General features: G+C 46.2%; 2 protein-coding genes across 3 annotated transcripts in view; one reads left to right on the top strand and one right to left on the bottom strand.

Moving 5' to 3' along the window:
* Positions 1-21,079, top strand: part of LOC110584356 (centromere protein P) — a 241,534-nt gene that overhangs the window by 174,123 nt on the left and 46,332 nt on the right. The gene's annotated exons all lie outside the window — the stretch shown is intronic.
* Positions 1-21,079, bottom strand: part of ECM2 (extracellular matrix protein 2) — a 33,510-nt gene that overhangs the window by 6,398 nt on the left and 6,033 nt on the right. Inside the window, exons 2-7 of one of the 2 annotated variants that reach the window (XM_021694443.2) lie at positions 13,374-13,683; positions 11,566-11,754; positions 8,572-9,078; positions 6,518-6,633; positions 4,489-4,624; positions 1,489-1,646 (exon numbers count right to left, since the gene is read on the bottom strand). In XM_021694443.2, coding sequence (XP_021550118.1) covers positions 1,489-1,646; positions 4,489-4,624; positions 6,518-6,633; positions 8,572-9,078; positions 11,566-11,754; positions 13,374-13,659 — 1,392 coding nt within the window. In that variant the 5' untranslated portion in view covers positions 13,660-13,683. Of the gene's footprint in view, positions 1-1,488; positions 1,647-4,488; positions 4,625-6,517; positions 6,634-8,571; positions 9,148-11,565; positions 11,755-13,373; positions 13,684-21,079 lie in introns of both variants that reach the window. The other variant, XM_021694442.2, reaches the window with a different exon arrangement.

Here is a 21,079-nt window from a genome sequence, read left to right on the forward strand (position 1 = left end):
GATGCTCGGGCCTGGAGAGAGGATGCCCAGGAAACACACGTATCGCCCCCCACCCCCTCAATCTAGGGCAGGCGACTTCCACCAGTCCGTGCTGCCTGTCAGGGTTTTAGACTTGCCTGTATTATAATTAATTTAGTTAAAAGCAATTAACCTTCATTTAACGTCAGAGTAAAGTTGCTAGAGCTATTGTTTTCAATAGCAAGCTGCCTTCAAGTTAATTCATTTGGCATTAGTGGGAATTTTTCACTCAAGAAGCTTGGAAATCAGAAGTAGACATTGGTGTATGTCTTCAATGTAACTTTCTATTCCTATTGTAGTAATTTTCCCTTTTCACTTAATTTTGGTATTTATTAGGTATGATTAAAGCAATTTTTAGCTTTTTGCTTTTCATACATATTTATAGAGGTGAACCAAATCAGTGGTACCCAAACTTGGTTGCATATTAAAATCACCTGAGAGCTTTTTCAAGTTACTGCAGTCAGAGCACACTCCTCCGCATGCTAGATAGACTCTGTGTCTGTGAAGAGGGCCCTGGGAGGGGTTGGAGCACACACACCTGCGTGGACACTGCCTCCCATGCCAGGGAGATGGGCCGTCTGGAGACATGTTGCTCCTCCATACTCCATACATACATTCAGCTTGTGTGTGTTTTACTATGTGCATGCATTATGTATTAAAATCTTAATTTAAAAAATTATAAATTACTGACCCTACCCTCCAAAGAACCTGGTTGAGGATGCCTGGGGTGTAGGGTATGGAGTCCGTATTTCTTTAGAATCCAAGAGATTCAGACGTAAAGCCCAGTATTGGAACCTCAATCTTTACAATTTGGACAAATTCTGAACTGATATGTTAATCTGCAAATAGGAGGATGAGGAAAGGAGGTGGTGTGTCTCCGCATCAGACCCAGGCTGTGGGCTCTGCTGGCCCAGCGGGCCCACAACTGTGGGAAGCTCCATCCTGCTTTCCTGCTGAGTAGTCCTGCGTGCGGAACCGTTCGGAGCAGTCAGCGTGGGCACAGCTGGGTCTGCCAGACCTCTGCTCTCACGGCTGCAAGTCAGGTGTGCACTGGGCAGTGAGGGCCCCAAAGTGTGTGAAATGTGTCCCTTGCTGCAGCGAGGAAGGCCACAGACCTGGGCCCTGGGTCGGAAGGGCAGTGCTCGGCCCCAGTGGGGCTGGGCAGAACTGGGAAGCTATTTTGCAAGTTGTAGTTTCTGTTGAAATTCCCAGCTCTTCTTCCCCGTTCTCTCCCCAAGAGCTGTCAGTAAGACCAATTTTCACTTTATCGAGGGTCTCTACTAGTAATTACAGTTTTTACCCATAGTTTTGTATTGTTTGAAGAAACAACAGTGCTATAATTATAGCAGAGTATACAGCACCAGAATGGACTTTAACATACATCACAGTAATCTTTTAGAATAATGCTGTTTGTCTTATTGAGGTGTACTGTACTACAAATGTAAAACATTGTTAGAAAGATACAGGTACCTCAACAGAAGCAGGAAGACCCTGTGGTATAATTCTGAATTTATTTCTTCCCAGACGCAGGTAGGATAGGTTCTTCAAAGATTTGAAAGCCAAGGGATTCACATTGGTTTCACTGAGCTTGTTTCCTTCCAGTTCTAGGGTGACTAGTTGATTCAGGTCTATAAAAAGTAAAATGTAATTTTCAGAATATTAGGAAGACCAAAGGACCATGCAGTTTCTGTTATCTTTCAAAATGTCATGTGAAATGTTCAGTTATTTGGAGGGTGAATGCCCCTGCTTTCCTGGTATCCCCCATGCAGAGCCTTCTCTCAAGTGCTCTGCACACCCCAGATGCTGAGCTCAGTCAGAACTGATTGCTGGACGCGTGATCCAGGGGAGGGGCGGGCCTGCCGAGAAGTCCCCATGCTGTAGGATGTCTAAGGAACAGAAGCTGAGTGGGGCCGCCCTACAGGGGTGGCGGGGGCCAAGCGGGGACTCAGGATGCAGATGGGCCAGCAGTAGAAGGTTGTGGAGGTCACTTAAAGCCTTTGCAAAGATGTGGATGTGCATATGACACGGCAGCATCACTGGGGTGCGGGGGAGTGTGAGAGCACTCTGCCTGCCAAATGTCAGTCTCTGGACAAGGGAGTTACAGCAGTGAATTCCCATCACACTTGTTCACTTCCTGGCAGATAGTGCAGCCAAATGGAATTTTGGAAAGGAGAATGATCAAGAAAGGATTCTCCACGCACTCAGACTGAGCTACCAAGAAAGGCCCTTATACAAACAAGTTTTCCCTGCATTGTTTCTGCTGGCCTTAGGAGTGGTATGATCCAGATCACTTGGAATCCTACAGGAGAATGGACAGCTCAGCAGTGATGATACCTGGAAGCATCTGAGTCCGACATTTAGGGTGTAACTCTGGAGTTTGTTCAGTGGCCAAGATTTCTAGAGTAGGAATGTTTTCATCTTCAACTCAAGTCATGGGCATTGCACTGAATGCTCTGTACGGCTCTGTTCCTACTCTTAGTAGGCACATTAGAGAAACAAGGCATTGTCCAAGCGTGAGCAAGGGACAGGACCATCAGGGGTGCAGATCCCCGGTGCTGAGGACCACAGGAGGGGTGTGGACATGGGGTGGAGCTGGGCTCCCAAGGACAGGAAGACCTAGGTGGAAACGGGAGGCTGAGGCAGCCAGATGAACATGGGCAAGTAAGCACCCATGTGGCTGTGCTCAGCGGTAGGAGGGAGGCCCGCCTTGGGTGGACCGTCTGCTAAGGGGGGTGCAGGCCTTTTGTGCACCAGACAGTAAGGTCTGGCTCTCCTCTTCAGGCAGTGAGGAGCCCTGGGCAGGGACAGAGCGATAAAATACCGACCTGGCAGTTGTTTCAGCATCAGCTGAAGGGCTGAGAGGAAGTAGGGAGCCCAGGCAATACACTGAGAAGTGGTTACATTTTCTCATATTCTCTTTGATTTCCAAAACCAAAGATACTGAGAATCCAGCATACTTATCTGGTACATAGTTGAGGTTTGGGAATGTAATGGAAGTTTTTCTGTGGAAAACGGATAATAAAAGTAGACGAATGGTCGGTGTGTGACCCCACGAGAGAGACATGGCACACAGTGTTTACAGATACTCTCTGGTTTATATATACATTGTCTGTGTAGGAAACATAGAATGTGTGGTCCCATATGTGACAGGAGACAGGGTGGAGCTAGAGAAGCTTGCTGTAGGTTAGACTCAGCAGAACGAGGGTGTATACGCAGGAAGCCGGTAGGAAGTCCTCCCCATGGTGGGGCGGGCAACAACATGGCAGGTCATGGACATGGGAGAGCGCGGTCCCTAAGTATGCAGAGTGAGGGCCAGCCGCAGGCACTCCCTGCAGCATCTGGATCCTCCTGTTTCTGCACACCTTTGCGCACACTGTTTCTCTTCCTGGATCGCCCCCCCCCCCCTTCTCTGGAACTGTCTGTAATGTGAAGGGTCACATGTGAAGACCTGCCACAGAAGCACATGGGAGAGCAGCAGGCCCCTGATGGCCAAGCCAGGGGCTTTGGTGCCAAAAGAGCAGCATCCCAGCAGGGGCGGCAGCTGCGCATGGCTACACCCAGCCTGCTGCCGGCCGCTTGACAGCGCAGGCTGGGCTCAGCACAGAGTGTCGTGGCTCCCTGGGCACGGTGGCCTGAGCTGCTCCTCATGGCCAAGGCCTCCACAGTGCTCGGACCGTGGGGATGGGGGGAGGGGGGGAACGTGTGTGCGCACACCTTCCAAGTAGGGACGTCTGCTTTGTAACGTGTCGTCTTGAAAGCGTGGCCAGAGAGGCGACCTCACGTGTGGTTCACACGCAGCCCGTTCCTTTGGCCCTGCTTCACCTGGCAGTTAAAAATTGTACTTTCTAATGTCTTTTCCGTATGACAGAGCCCATCACCATTTGTGTTTATTGGATGTTTTTCATGTGTACCCTGCAGTCCATCTGGAAATAGAATATTTCCATAACTCTCTGATTTTCAGACTTGGCAATTCTCGGTATTATTGTGTTTTTTCCCATCACCAGAGGTGTTTTGTTCCTATGAAGTGTTTTGGGAGTGAAAAGAAACAATGAAATGGTTTTATTCCTTTTTAGGCTTGGGTTATCAACATTATCCTAAAAATATTTCAAGTCAAATAGGTAGAAAGTGTTGGACACCGTACCTCAGGTGCTGCTAGACTTGTGGGAAGGTGGAAGGAGACACTAGCTGTCTCTGGAGGAAGCATGTAATCCCACCACGACCCTGGCTGGCGCTTGGGAAAAGCTAACATAGTGCTGCGTCTTTTGTGCCGAGTTCACAGTATGACAACTTCAGTTGTTCTGTTCCGTCCAGAGTCAACCACAAAAGGAGAAAATAAACGTCATGAACTTAAATGGTAAAGTGGCCTAAAGAACTCGCCAGCTGTCCGCATGGCCGCAGTGCCTGGGAAGTTCCCACACGACCACAGACGAAAGGCTAGAATAGGACACATAGGAACTGAAAGTTAAATACCTGATAAGCTTTCTTCACTGATAGCCTGCAGACTGTTCTCGTTGATTTTAAGTTCTTCTAATGCAGATGGTAATTCTGAAGGAATCTCTGCCAAATTGTTTCCATCCATATTCAGGCGCATTAACTTCTTCAGAAGCTTGAAAAGCAAATCTCAAGATTACCTCTTCACATGGTCACAGATGCGGTCGCGCATCTCCTTCAGGGGTCAGAGTGCAGTCGCGACTTAGCCTTACAAACCTGCATGCTCCGCCTTGGGCCCATGGGAAGCTGTGTGTTCTCCTGCCGCCACCCCTCCCCCCCATTTCCATACTGCGGCTTTAGTGAGTAGGAGAAAACTGTCACCGCTGGACCGCTCATGTTTTGCTAGATCTTCGGTTTCCACCTTCTCAGCAATAGACACTAAGTTAGTTAGATGTTGCAGTAATCTGAATCTGTCACGGATGCTGGCAGTGAAATCAGCAGTTTGAGTCCTTACCGTGGACTTGTACAGCTCAGTTTTGTAGTTACACTAGTAGAAACGGTCCTAAAAGAGCACTGATTACTGCCGAACTGCTTCAGGATGGCCTGCTACAAATACCACCAGCTGTTCCTTTGTAGCACCCACACAGTCTGACTGTTCGGAGGGTGCGCCCATGTTTGCAGCTGCGTGCTCGTGGGCCTAAACGCCTGCCCCACCGGAGCGGAGCGGAGTGCCGCGCGGATGATTCACCTCAGGGCACTCGGTCAGACCTGAGCAGTTTGGGAATGGGACAGAGGACCCCAAAACAAGAAAAGGAGACACTCTCCCATGTGTCTTTCTTTCTGATAAAACAGTGCGTCCCAGCTGTCGTATGACAAGGACACGTCTGTGACTTGAACGGGGACACGAGCCCAGGGATTTGTATGAAGGGTCGTAAAGGGGATAAAGTTTGGCCTAGTGGGATGTAGTAGGTTTCACTGGGATTCTTTTTTTTAAATTTTTTTTAAGATTTTCTTTCTTTCTTCGATGGCGAGAGAGCGAGAGAGGGAACACAAGCCGGGGGAGTGGGAGAGGGAGAAGCAGGCTTCCCGCGGAGCAGGGAGCCCGACGCGGGGCTCGATCCCAGGACCCTGGGATCCTGACCTGAGCTGAGGGCAGATGCTTAACGACTGAGCCACCCAGGCGCCCCGTTTTATTTTATTTTTAAAGATTTTGTTTATTTATTTGCCAGAGAGAGACACAGCCAGAGAGGGAACACAAGCAGGGGGAGCTGGAGAGGGAGAAGCAGGCTTCCCGCGGAGCAGGGGGCCCGACGCGGGGCTCGATCCCAGGACCCTGGGACCATGACCTGAGCCGAGGGCAGACGCTTAACGGCTGAGCCACCCAGGCGCCCCTGTTTCACTGGGCTTCCTAAAAGGGCACATGAGTGTATTTGTTTACATACGCAGACCCTTCCTTTCTTGCTTCTACCTTTGCTTCTCTGAAACTCCTTGATTGCCTTCTTTTCTGCTTTTTAGACAATGCTGTAGTCACACCCAAGTCTTGCAGAGGCTTGTTCTGTGCTGTTTGCTGTCTCTCTCTCTCCCCCCACCATTCCCTGTGCTAACTTCCATCTGAGCCTGCTTGTGTTTCCAGGACTCCCATCTGTTCACATGCTCATCAGATCTTGCCCTTGGCACGAAATAACGAATCTCTTTCTGGCCTGAAAATGTTAATGGAGTTTCCAGATAAGCTGTCCTTTATTCCTGGAAATACCTCATGTGCTAAGAGACCATATTTCCACATATTTTCAGCTGCCTGGGGAGAAACTGCTCCGTAAGTTCAAAACATTAGTTTTGTCATTTTGCTGTTGTAGGTGCTCTAAGGGTAAAGCCTCGAAAAGCCAGCTAGAATCATGTAAAACAACAGACTGGAATCAAGGTAAGACTTGAAGAGTTTAGGAACGCCAGAGAGGAAACTTTCTTGACTTAGGAGGCAGCTACAGTGAAAGCATGTCCCTTTCGCTCCCTGCTCTGCGACTAGCACAGAACTGCGCAAGGGGACGGTTCCTCACCTGCAGTGTGTGTTTACCTTGAAGGCTTTTGCACCTACGCCTGCCGAGGTGATGTTGTTTTTGCTCAGATCGAGCCTTTCCAAATTTGGCAGTCCGTTGAATGCTCCATCGGGAATGCTGGTGATGGAATTACCTGGAAAACACAGCAGTTGTGGTTTAGGCCCCTGTGCACACACGGGCACATATGTGTGTTCATGAACATCCGTAGATAGCAAGGGAGCTCTACCCGGAGGAGAAAGCAGTACTCATAACTAGGACAGCATCTGTATCAGCAAATGCAAGCGCAGAGAACACTGGCCTGCGGCCAGATCCTCCACTCAAAAGACTTGCTGTGCTCGCGGCCGTCCTGTTTTAGGTGAAGCTGCTGTGAGAACAGCTAGAATGTGGTTCGCTAGACAATTCTGTTAGCATTATGCATTTTATAACAGAGATGTACTTCTGGAAGCTTACATGGAAACTGATCTTCCCATTGACATGTCCTAGATCCTGGGCCAGAAATCCTGTCCTATCACTTACCTTTCTGAAATTTCCTTCTCTAAGTCAGGAGCTCAGGTGGCCTCCAGATCTGATGTTGTACAGATTGAATCCACACAATTATAAGTTCCTACATGCTTTAAATTTATGGGATCTTGTTTTCACATTTGGTTAAGTGCAGTAGTTGATGATTTTAAACCCAGAACGTAAGCTCACCAGAAATAGTGAGTACTGTAGAAACCATGTGGTGACCTTCTCAAAACCACGATAGTGTGACTGAGCATGGCATTCATTGTTCTTGGGTTTTCTTATGGCAGAGCACAGCTGACACACCGACTGTGGTGGAGGGGACGTTGTTGGGGTGTGAACTGCCGGGCATCAGAGACTTACCTAGGGGGTCATCTAAGCGTGGTGTCCGAGCACAGACTGGGCGTCCTGAACCAAGGCATCAGACTTGGTCTATCAAGTATTTATAAGGTCATTTACTTATTATTTCTCTGGTAGTTTATTTCTGTGATTGCCCCTGAGACACGTCTGAAACCCCATTCAGATTCTCTCACCCCTGTGTCTTCAGGGCCTCCCGGGGTGTGGGTCTTGTCTCCCAGATGGACGCACACCCAGGGTCCCCCACCAGCCAGCCTCACACACACACCTGGTCCTGCCATTCCTCTGCTCAGAACCTCCCAGCGGTTCTGAGGACTGGAGGAGGACTGGACCATTCCGTGCCCACCAGAATGGCTAAAAGGAGGGAAAGACAAGGGACAGGATACAGAGCAGCATCTAGCAGAAAAGCCACAGCCACCTTTGGGAACCTAGATGCACATTTACTCTGTCACTCAGCATTTCCACTCCTGGGTGTGCACCTTAATGAACAGAAAACTAGGTCCACACAAACCTCTGTGTGTGGATATTTATAGAACTGCATGTATAGTTGCCCCAAACTGGAAGCGACCCATCAGCTCAGCAGAGACAGGGCTGGTAGAAGGAGGGGCGTGAGGGAACATGGGGAGGTGACAGAAACGTTCTGTGTCCTGATTGTGGGGGTGGTTATGCAGCTGTACACATCTGTCAAAGCTCAGAAGAACATGCTAAAAATAAGTTTTACTGCATGTCAATTATACCTCAGTAAAGCTGACTTTAGGGAAAAAGTCAATGGGAAATCATGATTTGGTTTGGAGAAATTTGCTTTATACTTAACCATTCTATTTCTTCTACAAAGCTTATGTATATGATTGTAGATTGTGAAGTTAGTCTGTTTGGGATCAATTTATATTACGAAATTAAAATATGACATTCAGGGACGCCTGGGTGGCTCAGTCGGTTAAGCGTCTGCCTTCGGCTCAGGTCATGATCCCGGGGTCCCGGGATCGAGCCCCACATCGGGCTCCCTGCTCGGCAGGAGGCCTGCTTCTCCCTCTCCCTCTGCCTGCCTGCCGCTCCCCCTGCTTGTGCTCTCCTACTCTCTCTCTCTGTGTCAAATAAATAAATAAAATCATTTTTTTTTTAAAAAAAGAAAGACAAAGATATGACATTCACAGGGCAAGGAGAGTTACTTACTTGTAAAGCACAGAACAGAACAGACGTCCATATCTCTTACCAACGAGCTCCAGGCTTGTTATCTCTGGTGCTGTCAGCCGTGGCATCTGTGTGAGGCCGGCGCTGATGCAGCTGATGGTCCTGTAGGACAGGGAGCACCCGCTGGGCAGAGGTGGCATGCCTCTGGGAGGAGGGAGGACCAGAGGTCTGGAGGGTACCCTGAACACGTCTCCCCTGAGGGTGCTGTCATGCTCCTCATCCTCATCCTCGTCCCCCTCCTCGTCGTCCTCGTCCTCCTCTGCCTCCTCCCTTGCTGGATGTCCTTGTTGATGGGCCTGCCTCCCCTCTGCTCGGGGTCTCTCCTCTGCCTCTTCTCTGCTCCACCCCTCACTGAGAGGTCTCCCCTGCTCTCCAGGTCCAGGGGTCTCTTTCTTTTGCTCCTTATCTTTATCTTTACTTTCTTCTTCATCCTCCTCAAACTGAAGTTCCTCTTTTTGCAACACTTGGTCCATTTCCACCCGACGAGGTGGCAGTTGCTTGCGAGGTACATTGGTAGGTTCTCTTTGTTCTGAAGAATCACCAGAAAATTCACTTCTATCACTTAATGCTGTACCACTGAGCAGCGGACGGGAGGTTGCTGGCCGCACGGGGAGGACACGGCAGGGGCGAGGTGTAACGTTATTAAAAGGAAAAATCATAGTGAAAGTGAGGTTAGTAAATATTATTCCCTCCAGGTATTTGAGTGCAATTTAAATGTGAAATGCATTATGGAATTTTTGATTGAATGGTTTTAAAAGTAATTTTATTTCTATTTTATAAGATTTGTTTTGGGGCGCCTGGGGTGGCTCAGTCGTTAAGCGTCTGCCTTCGGCTCAGGTCATGATCCCAGGGTCCTGGGATCGAGTCCCACATCGGGCTCCCTTCTCGGCACGAAGCCTGCTTCTCCCTCTCCCACTCCCCCTGCTTGTGTTCCTGCTCTCGCTGTCTCTCTCTCTGTCAAATAAATAAATAAAAATCTTAAAAAAAAAAAAAAAGATTTGTTTTAAGCGATTTTTGTTTTTTCCTATGGCCTTAATATTTGTTTTTACTAAAATATCTTGCTACCCGGTAATAAAGAGGAAATAATATTGCCACATGATGCAAAATGGTAAGCAGTCCTATGTGAGGTTACGATATGATGAGGTGTGACCTTTATAATAGATACTATTCAGTTAATTGGGGTTATTGATAATGTAAAAATCTGTACCATCAAACAAAAAAATGAAACATGTATTTTACTTGCTTGTGGTAGTGAAACTGGCTTTTGTTTGTAGATTTATTATTATTATTATTTTTTTTAAAGATTTTATTTATTTATTTGAGACAGAGAGAATGAGAGACAGAGAGCATGAGAGGGAGGGGGGTCAGAGGGAGAAGCAGACTCCCCGCCGAGCAGGGAGCCCGATGCGGGACTCGATCCCGGGACTCCAGGATCATGACCTGAGCCGAAGGCAGTCGCTTAACCAACTGAGCCACCCAGGCGCCCGATTTATTATTATTTTTGTCTGATTTTCTTTCAGCCCCATAGGCCCAGAAGCATCTTCTGAAATTCAGGATTATAGAAAGTTCGCCTCTTTCTCCCTCCCAGACTCTCTACTTAAATTTTTACTATTTGACACTTATGGGAGGGCTCCTGGATTCCGATGATGCTGTTTTAAGTCAAAGGCATGCATGTCAGTACTTTCCATCGTCCCACGATGATGGGAGCAGAATGGCCAGTGGCAGGCGTTCACCTGCGTGTATAATGAGCAGAAAGTGGGGAGGGCCCGACAGTGACCGGAGCTCTGGGAGGAGTGAGCACTAGTGCTGGCAGATTTCCCGAGTCGTTGCCATGCTTTTATTTAATACTATACCTAAATCACCCAAAAAATGTAACTATTTGAAGGAATTACTTGAGATTTCAATCCAGTATATATTATAAAGTCAGTGAGTTATTTTTTCACATCCCTGGCAGAATGTGCAAAAGGAAAATAGGAAAAAATTAGGGAAGGGAAGCTAAAGCTATCATATTGAAACATTTAAAATCCTTCCCGTATATCCAAGTTTATTTTTCCAAAATAACCACAGCATTTCAAGATTGTTCCAAGTCCTTTGAAAAATGTCTGATCATTTCTGAATCTTGCCTGTGTGTTTGCTAACATTTTTTAAAGGCATAATACCTTAGTAAAATAATTGGTAGTGTAAACCAAAATGCAATTCCTAACTATTCTAAAGTTCTTCCTGGTAGGAGGCCGTTGTGTTGACACCTACCCTGAGACTATCCTGTGTGCGTGGAAAACAATCTGCCTTGATTATAGACAAGAGAAACTGTCTCTCTGTTCCTTCCCATCAAATCATCTACCACATGTGTATCTATTTCAGAAGGCGCTGGCTAGGCCTCCCTCTTGAGAGTCGGTTGTCCCTCAGGTATGAGCCCCAAGAGAGCAGGAACGGTGAACATTCAGCAGGCCCCGTGGCATGACCTTCTGCAGGAAGCAGTGCCCCCAAGAGACAGGCACTGCTCCAGGACCACGATCCTGCATTTCCCCAGATTTCCCGAGCGGTAATGAGTGCAGATAGGCTGGGGCCTCGGGCTTTCTTCTCTCTAGGTGCAGACCCCTCTCCCTTTGTTCATCAGGAGTTCCTTGTCTTTGTTCGTGGTCTTAACTGTGCCCACACTGAGCTGAATTAAGGGAGCCACTCCAAGTAAGGAACTAAGCAGAGGACACTTCCCTCACAGAACACTTGGGGACTATTGGCTCTGTAGATTCTGCCGCTGCCTCTCCAAAGCAAGCGTCGGTGGGCAGTGTGGTCTGGTCAAGTTTACTGGTTCTGACAGAGCTGGAACTGTGAAGCCAAGATCTTTTTTTCTGCCTCCCACATCCATTTTCCCAAATAACTTCTCTGTTTATCATCACTGTGCCAATCTTAATGACTAGTTTACCATAATTTAAAACTTCAGGTAGTAACAAAATAAAAACAATGGAAGTTGAAGACTCAGTCACACGTGATACTGTGTTTTGGTAAATACTTATACCAGCATCAGAGCAGACTGGGCAGCACTCTCCTTCAGGTGTAACTGTTTGGGGGCACGTCGGAGGGTGGCACTTAGTTTCGTCACAAAGCACTCTTCCGTTCGAGCAGAGGCAGGTGGTGCACGGCTCAGGAGACCACACCGCTTGGTTGTACATGGTCATCCCATGAACCAGACAGTGTCCTTTCCTTCCTGGAAGAGAAGCCGGAGCTGGTAAACTCCCTGTGTGGTCACCAGCCCCCGTGCATGACGGTGAGCAGTGTGAAGTCGGACTGCCAGCATCACACGAGAGTGGCGTAAACAGTGGGGTAAATAGACCCCAGAGAAGGGACCCGAGAGCACCTTCCGCGTGCTCTGCTCTCAGCCTCTGAGACTGAGCTCCTCCTGGTGACTGACTCTGAGCTGCGCCTCCATACTGTATCTGCCGGGGTGCCTAAGTTATACGGCGGCAGCAACCCACCCCCAAGTCTCAGGGATTTCTTCTCTGTGCCATGTGTCCGACGTGGGCACACAGGGGCTGTGCTCCCGATGGGCCCAGATCAGCAGGCTTCTACATCTCCAAGCAGGCTGCCCTGATGGCCAAAGCAGAGGAACGGGAGGTTGGAAATCCCACACGAGCCCTAAAAGTGTGTCATTACATTGAGCAAAGCAGATGATACAGCCATACCTAAATTCTGAAGAGGCACAGCAGTGTGGTTCCATCGGGTGCCAGAGGGCAGAGAGCAGGAAGGGCACCGATGATGAGCCCACGTCTCACCCTTCCCAGCGTGCGGATGGGGAAGGCAGAGCCAGACGTTGCAACTGACCCTTTCTTTAGAGTTACTGTGTTACTGAGCACTAGCTCACAGGCCATCAGTGCCGTCCTTGTGAAGTGTTTTCGAAGTATCTCCGTTTCCCTACGTACAGAGTCATAGACGTGTGGGTGAGTGTGTCCACCAAGGTGGCCATCACAAAGACTGCTTGGATTGGAATGTTAGAGGACATGCACTTCATTTCCTCTTCTCCCAGCCAGTGAAGTGGGTGCTATCATGATCCCCCTTTTGAATAGGAGGAAAGTGAGGCACAGAATGGCTAAATAACATGCTGAGGGTCCCAAAGCTCCTCACAGGAAGGATGGGATTTGAACCCTTCCAATCTAGTGTCATTTGTGATGCCTGTCCTTTGTTTGATGACCCACTGTCCCCACATCCCACCCTGAGATGGGCTGTCACATTCGCTCCCTCCCTCCCAGCCCCACCCCGTAGTGGGTCTGCATAAAACAAATTCAGTGGCTTAATGCCACTTTTGGTTGAAAATATTTTGGTGGGAAATAGTTAATAGCCATGTATTCCTAGAATCATTTGAATAATTTTTCTATATCCCAGATGATCTATCATCATAAATGAAAAAGCAGGCTACAACCTTATATGTACATTATCTATGTTACTAACCCAATTATTTGAAATACATGGCATAGAAAACAGACTAGAAATTAATAAACCAAAATACTAACTATGGTTTTATAAATATAGTTGTGGGATAGCTAATTATTTTTTTGTTTTCCAATAATTTTGTATTATAATTACATTCCATAAATGAAATTTTAAATTATTTCAAAACTTATCATTGTAGACTAAACCAAAAGCTATAGTAGAATATCTTGATATTATAATAACTTGAAAAATGTATTTAATACATATTAACTTGAAAATATAACTTAAAATATGCTATATTAATAACAATATATATAATAACTTGAAAAAAAATTTTTGGAAAATTATCTTCATGGAGGTTCTGTTTCTCTCCCCCCCTCTCTCTTACTGGTTTCTTACCTGGTAACACATTATAACTTGATTCTACTCCAAGAAAACTTAAAAAGGAGTCAGACTTTTCCTCTGTGCTGTAATCCAAGTTAAGCACAGGAATTGTTGCTGCCGGTGTGACCATCACCTGCCGGATCCCCAGCTGCCCACTGGACCTGCGGGCAGGCGAGGAGCTTTTCCTTGGTCTCCCGTAGTACACCTTCCTCCGTTGCTTCCTAGGCATTTCTTCATTTCGTCCAAAATCGGTTTGAAAAATGATAAGCAGAAGGAAACAAAGCAAACCTGCAAACTTCATGCTTGCTTCTTCACCATCCAGTTTCTAGAATGAGAAGGAAGCAGGATTTCGGATTTAGTGGTGCCTAATTTTTACCTTTGAAAATTGGCGTATTATTGCTTGTGTGCCTCAATAGCATCTTGGAGAAATGACACATTTAATTTGTGGGCTGTATGCTACTGTATTACTGCCAAATCAGAATGTAGAATTCTTCTATCAGGATCAAAGAACTTTGAGTATCTTGACCTCTAGAACAGGCATGAGCCAACCTTTTCTATGAAAAACCAAATACTGAATATTCTAGGCTTTCACACACAGTCTGTCATGACTACCACTTGGCCCTTGAAGTGTGAGAACAGACCGTGGTGCACAAACGTGTGTGCCCGTAAAACTCCAGTGACAAAACAGTTTGCTGGACTCGGCCTCTAAGCCGTGGCTTGCCGAGCCCTCTCTAGACCACTGTGCTGTGTCTTCAGAGGTTACCCAGGGTCGATCTACCTGTGTGCCAGGTCATCCTCTGACTTGGGCCACCCACGGCCCTGTCCCCTGTCTGCTGTTTGGTTCTTCTATCCTCTGGCTTTATAATTGTCTTTATTGAGAGGAGGGGGCATGACTGCACCTGATAAAAATAACAGCAAACTAGCATCAGTTGTAAAGATGTAAGACAAAGAGTAATTCTTAATTAGCTGGCCTCAAGAGCAGCACAGGGCCCTGCGTGCTGTAAAGGTGAAAGAGGTATCAGAGAAATGAATACTTATACTCCTGGTGATTAAGAGACATGTAGTTGTGGTACTGTGGTCAGACACGTTGGTCCGGGCCCTATAAAGTCAGGTAGCACAAAAAGTAAAGAGAAACCCTCCACAAGGTGATTGATTGTAGGAGCTGGTTGAAGGATTCACCTGGCCACACACTTTGACCCGTGGTTAGTCCTGCAAGGAAGGTCTATGTGGCATCCATTGCCCCCTAAGCTGAGAACCAGTGTCTCCCCCTTCGCCCCTGCCTGGCATCTATCCCTTCTGTTCTTCACTCAGGTTCCCTTGCTGTCACTACCCCAAGATGGAGGCAGGGTGTGTGGAGGAGAATCTGAAACCTCAGGGCTGCTAAGGACCCGGGATCATTGGCTAAAGTGGCAGCCTTGCTTGGTGATGAGATTTACCCCACTCCTCACAACCTGCATTGGTCACCTCTGTCAGTCAGTACAAAACTGTTAAATTTCAGGAAACGTCACCTGGCAGGAATGGTAAAGGTTTAAAGTGATGCTATGTACAGAGATCAAAATTCAAAGCTGCAGAGGAGGGATTTTGGAAGCTCAAAGGGCCAAAAACATGGCCATAGACCGTGAACCCGGCAGTCTGGCTGGGACCTTAGGAAATAGACAAGAGACCCTGTAAGCATTGGGTTCAACCTTTCTGCAAGAAACAAAGTACTCTACTGACATCAGACGCTGCTGTATTACAGGTCTGCTTCGAAACCCGTGGGCAGGTTGTAGGAACCCCAAAGGGCATCTGACTGGAAAACCACGTACTGGGCGGTGAGGCGAGACCTTCCTCATGCCACAGTGCCCACCCCCCAAATGTGCAGGAACTGGGGGTAATCAGTGCCAGTCTAGCCAAATACTGTGCCTTCTGTCAGCAGAAACCTACGGTGGTTGTAGCAAACACGGGGTTGCCACCATGGGTCTTTGCCCAAGTACAGATGTCACTCACAGACCTGTTTTTTACATTCTTCCATGTGTACATCACCAGAAGGCTAAGAGCATGAAGCTGTGGGGTTGCCATCCCTGTGTGGCTCACATTCCTTCAAGTGACACCATTAGTGACCAGAGTGGCTCCGAGAAGCAGCGACTGCTGGAGAAGCTGGATGTTAGTTCATGGTCATTTTATAGAGAACCCGTCAGCCATTAGAGCAGTTTGTGACAAAGCTCAAATCTGACTTCTGCTTCTAGCCAAAATGGAGTAACAGAGACCCGACCCAAGATAACTTAAAATCAGGATAAAACCATGAAGCTGCATTTTTCTCCAAACCTTAGGTATGAAGTAGCACAGGACCTTGAACCCTGGGCGGGGGGAGGGGAGTCCAGGGTGAGCCCTGTGACTGGTCTCACACACAGCCTGAGGCAGTTCTTGTTCATGCTCAGGGAGGGGATCCTGCCAGAGTCCTGGGTGCCCCGAGTTGAACATCCCTTGGGATTTCAGGGAGGTAAGAGTTTGCAGGGCAGAGTACAGAGAGGAGAGCTGCCCTAGTAAAGCCTTCCAGAGACCTCAGGTCTTCAGCGGACTCCTGATTAGCATGTCTGTGTGAGTGAACTTACTGACACTGCAGGACGAACTACTGTAAAGGACAAAAGGGAAAATCCCTGGGGCTTGTAAAAGGCTCGCCAGGGTTTGGGTGCCTGCCAGTCGGAGTGGGAACCCTGCACTTCACAGGGCATTGGGCTGGTACAGCAAGGTAAACCGTCCCCGCCCCCGCAGACTAACGGCTGCTCTGGTCCCGTTGAACAAAACTGAACAGCAAGTATCTCTGAAGGATCAAACCATGTGCCATCGTGTGACCATGTTCCAGAGCTCCCAACAGGCGGTTGGGAGTCTGGAGAAAACTTAGCAGGCTCACAAAGGTGTGGGAGAAGTCGTCCATGAAGATTGTGTTCATGTAATAATACTGTACTTTGGGGTTTATAACATAAGTACAATTAAAATGTATGAGAACAGAAACATAAAGGAGGAGGAGATGTGTGCACATACTGTTTAAGGTTCTTTGCTATGAAGTGGAATAACGTCACTTGAAGATAAGCTGTAATAAGTTAAAGATGCATGCTTGAAGCCCTAAGATAACCACTACATAAAAAAAGTTATAGCAAATAAGGCAATAAAGGAGATCAAATGGAATAATAAAAATAATCCAGAACGTATTTATATAAATCACATTAAACGTAAATTCGTTAAATGCCACAATTAAAAAGCAAAGACTGCCAGGTTAGATTTTTTTTTTTTTTAGTTGATTTATTTATTTGACAGAGAGCACAAGCAGGGGGAGCAGCAGACAGGGAGAGGGAGAAGCAGGCTCCCCACTGAGCGGGGATCATGACCTGAGCCAAAGGCAGACACTTAACCTACTGAGCGACCCAGGCGCCCCCAGATTAGATTTTTTTTAAAAAAGCAGGACCCAACTATTTGCTGCCTGTAAGAAACTCGTGCTAAATATAAAGATGCAAATGGGTTAAAATTAAAAGGATGGGAAATTTATATCATGGTAAAACTAATCAGAAGAAAAGTGGAGTGTCTATATTAACATAAGATGAAGTAGGTAAGATAGAGAAGCACAGGGCGCCTGGGTGGCTCAGTCGGTTAAGCGACTGCCTTCGGCTCAGGTCGTGATCCTGGAGTCCCGGGATCGAGTCCCGCATCGGGCTCCCTGCTCAGCGGGGAGTCTGCTTCTCCCTCTGACCCTCCCCCGCTCTCATGTGCTCTCTCTCTCTCAAATAAATAAATAAAATCTTAAAAAAAAAAAAAAGATAGAGAAGCACCTTGCATGAAGAGAGCCATTGTGTAATGGTACAGGGAATCTATTCTTCACAAAGACAAAACAATCTCAAACCTTTAAGGAGTAAGTGGAACTGCGAAGAAGATAAATGTACAGTCATCATCCACAGTTTCTGCTCTCCTGTCTCAGGTACTGATTTTAAAAATAGTAGACAGATTGTAGGTTAAAACACTGAGATGGGGGAATGCCTGAGTGGTTCAGTCAGTTGGGCAGCCAGCTCTTGATTTCAGCTCAGGTCATGATCTCAGGGTTGTGAGATTGAGTGCCGCTTCGGGCTCTGTGCTGAGCACAGAGTCTGCTTGAGATTCTCTCTCTCTCCATCTGCCCCTCCCTCCCACTTGCACACTCTTCCCCGCCCCCCTCTAAAAAAACCAAAAACAGAAACAATGAGATACCACTACACATCTATTAGAATGGCCCAAATAAAAAACACTCACGCCAAATGCCAAGAAGGATGTGGAGCAGCAGGAACTCAACATTCATGGCGGGAGGCAATGCATACTGGCCCAGCCACTTGGGAAGATAGTTTGGCAGTTTCTTAGAAGCCAAACACACTCTTGCCATGTAACCAGCAGTCATGCTCCTTAGTATTTACCCAAGAGAGTTGAAAACATATCCACACAAAGTCCTGCACGCTGATGTTTACAGCACACTTGGAAGCAGCCAAGATGTCCTTCAGTAGGTGGATGGATAAACAGTGGTCCATCCACACAAGGGAATACTATTCACTAAAAAGAAATGGGCTACTAGGCCATGAAAAGACATGGAAGAAATAAATGCACATCACTAAGTAAAAGAAGCCAATCTGAAAAGGCCAATACTGTAATATTCCAACTCTGTGACATTCTGGAAAAGGCAAAACTGTAGAGAGTAAAAAGATCAGTTGCTGCCAGGGGGAAGAATGAATAGATGGAGCACAGAGGATTTTTAGGGCAGTGAGAGTACTCTGCATAATCCTGTAATGATGGATAGCTATCATTACACATTTGTCCAAATCCATAGAATGTACGCCACCAAGAGTGAACTGTAATGTAAATTATGGACTTGGTGATAGTGATGTGTCACTAGTTTTGTTGATTGTAACTTGCTGTGTACCTAAATCTGAGAATTGTCATATATAAAAAACTTATCTCTCACACTGTGCTTAATTTTGAAATATAACATTTTCCCCTTAAGATCAGGAACAATGAAGGGATGTCTGGTCTCACCACTTCTAGTCAACATTTTATTGGATGTTCTAGTCAGTATAGTAATGTAAGACCAAGAAACAAAATGCATCCAGACGGGAAAAGAAATTGATATATATAAAATCAATATATAAAAATCAAGATTATTTCTATATGCTAACAGCAATAAGACAGTTAAGTTAAAAATACAACACCGCTTATGAAGGCATAAAAATGTGAAATACTTAAAGATACTTCTGACAAAAGATGTACAAGATTGCGGCCCTGAAAACTATGAAGTATTGCTGAGGTAAATGGAAAGAGAACTATATAGGGGGTACGTACAGTGGATATAGGTCAGATGACTCAGGTTTAAATTCTCAATTCTGTAAAGTTAACCTAGATTTGTCACAAAACCTAGATTTTGCCACAAAGCTTGGTCCAGCAGGCTTTTTTTTTTTTTTTTTTTTTTAATGACAAGGTGATTTCTAAAATTTCTATGGAAATGTAAAGAGCCTAGAATAGCCAAAGCAACTTTGGAAGAGAGAGGAACAAATTTGGAGGAATAGCACTACCTGATATCAGCACTTAACATAGGGTGGGGAAGTAAAGATAGTGTGATGCTGGTGTTGAGATAGACAAGTCATCAGTGGGACAGAATAGAGTGTTCAGAAGAAGGCCAAACCTGCATGGGCAGTTGGTTTTCAGCAGTAGTGCCAAAGTGATCTAATGTAGGAAGGATGATCTTTTCAACACATGGTACTAGAATGAGTGTGTAGTCATGTACAGTACAGAAAGTAGATCATAGATTAAGAGCACAAAGTGTAAAACTTGTAGAAGAAAACATAGGACAAAATTCTGGTGACCTTGGATTTAACAGCAATAAAAAGCAAGAACTATTTTTTTTTTAAATTGGACTTCATCAATATCAAAAGCTTTTTCTCTTCAGAAGACATTGTTAACAATAGGAAAATGCCACATACTGGGAAAAATGTTTGCAAAATAATTATTCAAGAAGGGACTTGTATCGAGAATAAAGAAGTCTTAAATTCAGTCATGAAAAGAAAACCCAGTTTTTAAAAGCCCAAAGTTTTGAACACACATCACCAAAGAAGATACACAAATGGCAAATAAGCACATGAAAAGGTGTTCAAAATCATTAGTCATTAGGGAAATGCAGATGAAAACCTCAGTGAGATAGCAGTACACATCAACTACAATGGCTGAAATTAGAAAGACAGGCCATGGCAAGTGGTGACAAGTATGTAGAGTGACTAGAGTTCTCATAAAATGCTGTTGGTAATGCAAAACCACATGAACACTGGAAAATGGTTTGGCAGTTTCTTCAGAAGTTTGGTATCCACCTACCATTTACCCAGCCATTCTGCTGCTAGATATTCACCCAAGAGAAATGAAAACATATGTCCACACACAGACTTACATGTGCATGTTCGTGGCAGCTTGCTTTGTTAGACAAAAAGTGGAGACGTCCAAATGTCTAGCAGCATGTTAGTGGATAAACAAATTGTAATATATCCAGACAGTGGAACACCACGTAGCAACAACAGTGGTTAAATCTCAAAATACTTATGTTGAATAAAGAAGTCTTACACAAAAGGATATACACACGATTCCATTTGTAGAAAACGCAAACTTCTGTAGGGAAAGCGTATCAGTGGTTGCCTCAAGGCAGGGACAGGGGTTTGGCAGTCCGGCATGCGTAGGAGATTACCAAGGGTCATGGGGGAGCTTTTGGGGATGATGGATATATTCATTTTCTTGATTGTCGTTATGGTTTTAGAGGCTCACTTTAAATAAGTGCACTTTAGGGGGCGCCTGGGTGGCTCAGTCGGTTAAGCGACTGCCTTCGGCTCAGGTCATGATCCTGGAGTCCCGGGATCGAGTCCCGCATCGGGCTCCCTGCTCGGCAGGGAGTCTGCTTCTCCCTCTGACCCTCCTCCCTCTCATGCTCTCTCTCTCATTCTCTCTCTCAAATAAATAAATAAAATCTTTAAAAAAATAAAAAATAAATAAGTGCACTTTAATTTTCAGATGTCCTCACCACTGTATTTGGATTGGGCTACCACCTTGATGTCAGGGTAAGATGGTGGCTATATGGAATCACACATCTAAGTCACAGAATGAACAAAATCCCCACTAGCGTGAACATCTTAGTGGGTTGTACGGTCTCACACTTTCCTCGAGGTGGAGTCCTATCACGGGGGACCTTGGGGACCAGGCTCTGGGGTTGACAGGTTAGATCAGTGGTCAGGAAATTGGAGACTGGAGGCCACACGGAGTCACCTGCTGCTTGTTTTTAAATACAGCCTACAAGCCAAAGTGGCTTTTATGTTTTTAAATGGTTTTAAGATTTAAAAGAAGAAGAAGAATTCATAACATATGAAGTTAAAATCTCAATATTCATACATGAAGCTTTATTGAGCAGCCACGCTCATTTATCTGTGCACTACTTTTGGTGGCTTTTCCACTAAAGGGTGTGGTTGGGTGGTTTCAACAAATGCTAACATATGGCCTGCAAAAGCTAAAAAATCCTTTGAGGCCAAGTTTGCCAGCCCACCACTGAAAACCGTGCATCTCAGCCAGAGACGGCTTTGCCCCCAGGGACGCTTGGCAGTGTCTGGACTCTCTTCACTAGTTACCGTTGGGAGGGGCGCTGCTGACTCCCCATGCGTGTGGGGGACTGGATGCTGCTGGATGTCTTACAGAGCCCACGA

Source organism: Neomonachus schauinslandi, chromosome 13, assembly GCF_002201575.2.
Source record: "Neomonachus schauinslandi chromosome 13, ASM220157v2, whole genome shotgun sequence".
Lineage (NCBI taxonomy): Eukaryota > Metazoa > Chordata > Mammalia > Carnivora > Phocidae > Neomonachus > Neomonachus schauinslandi.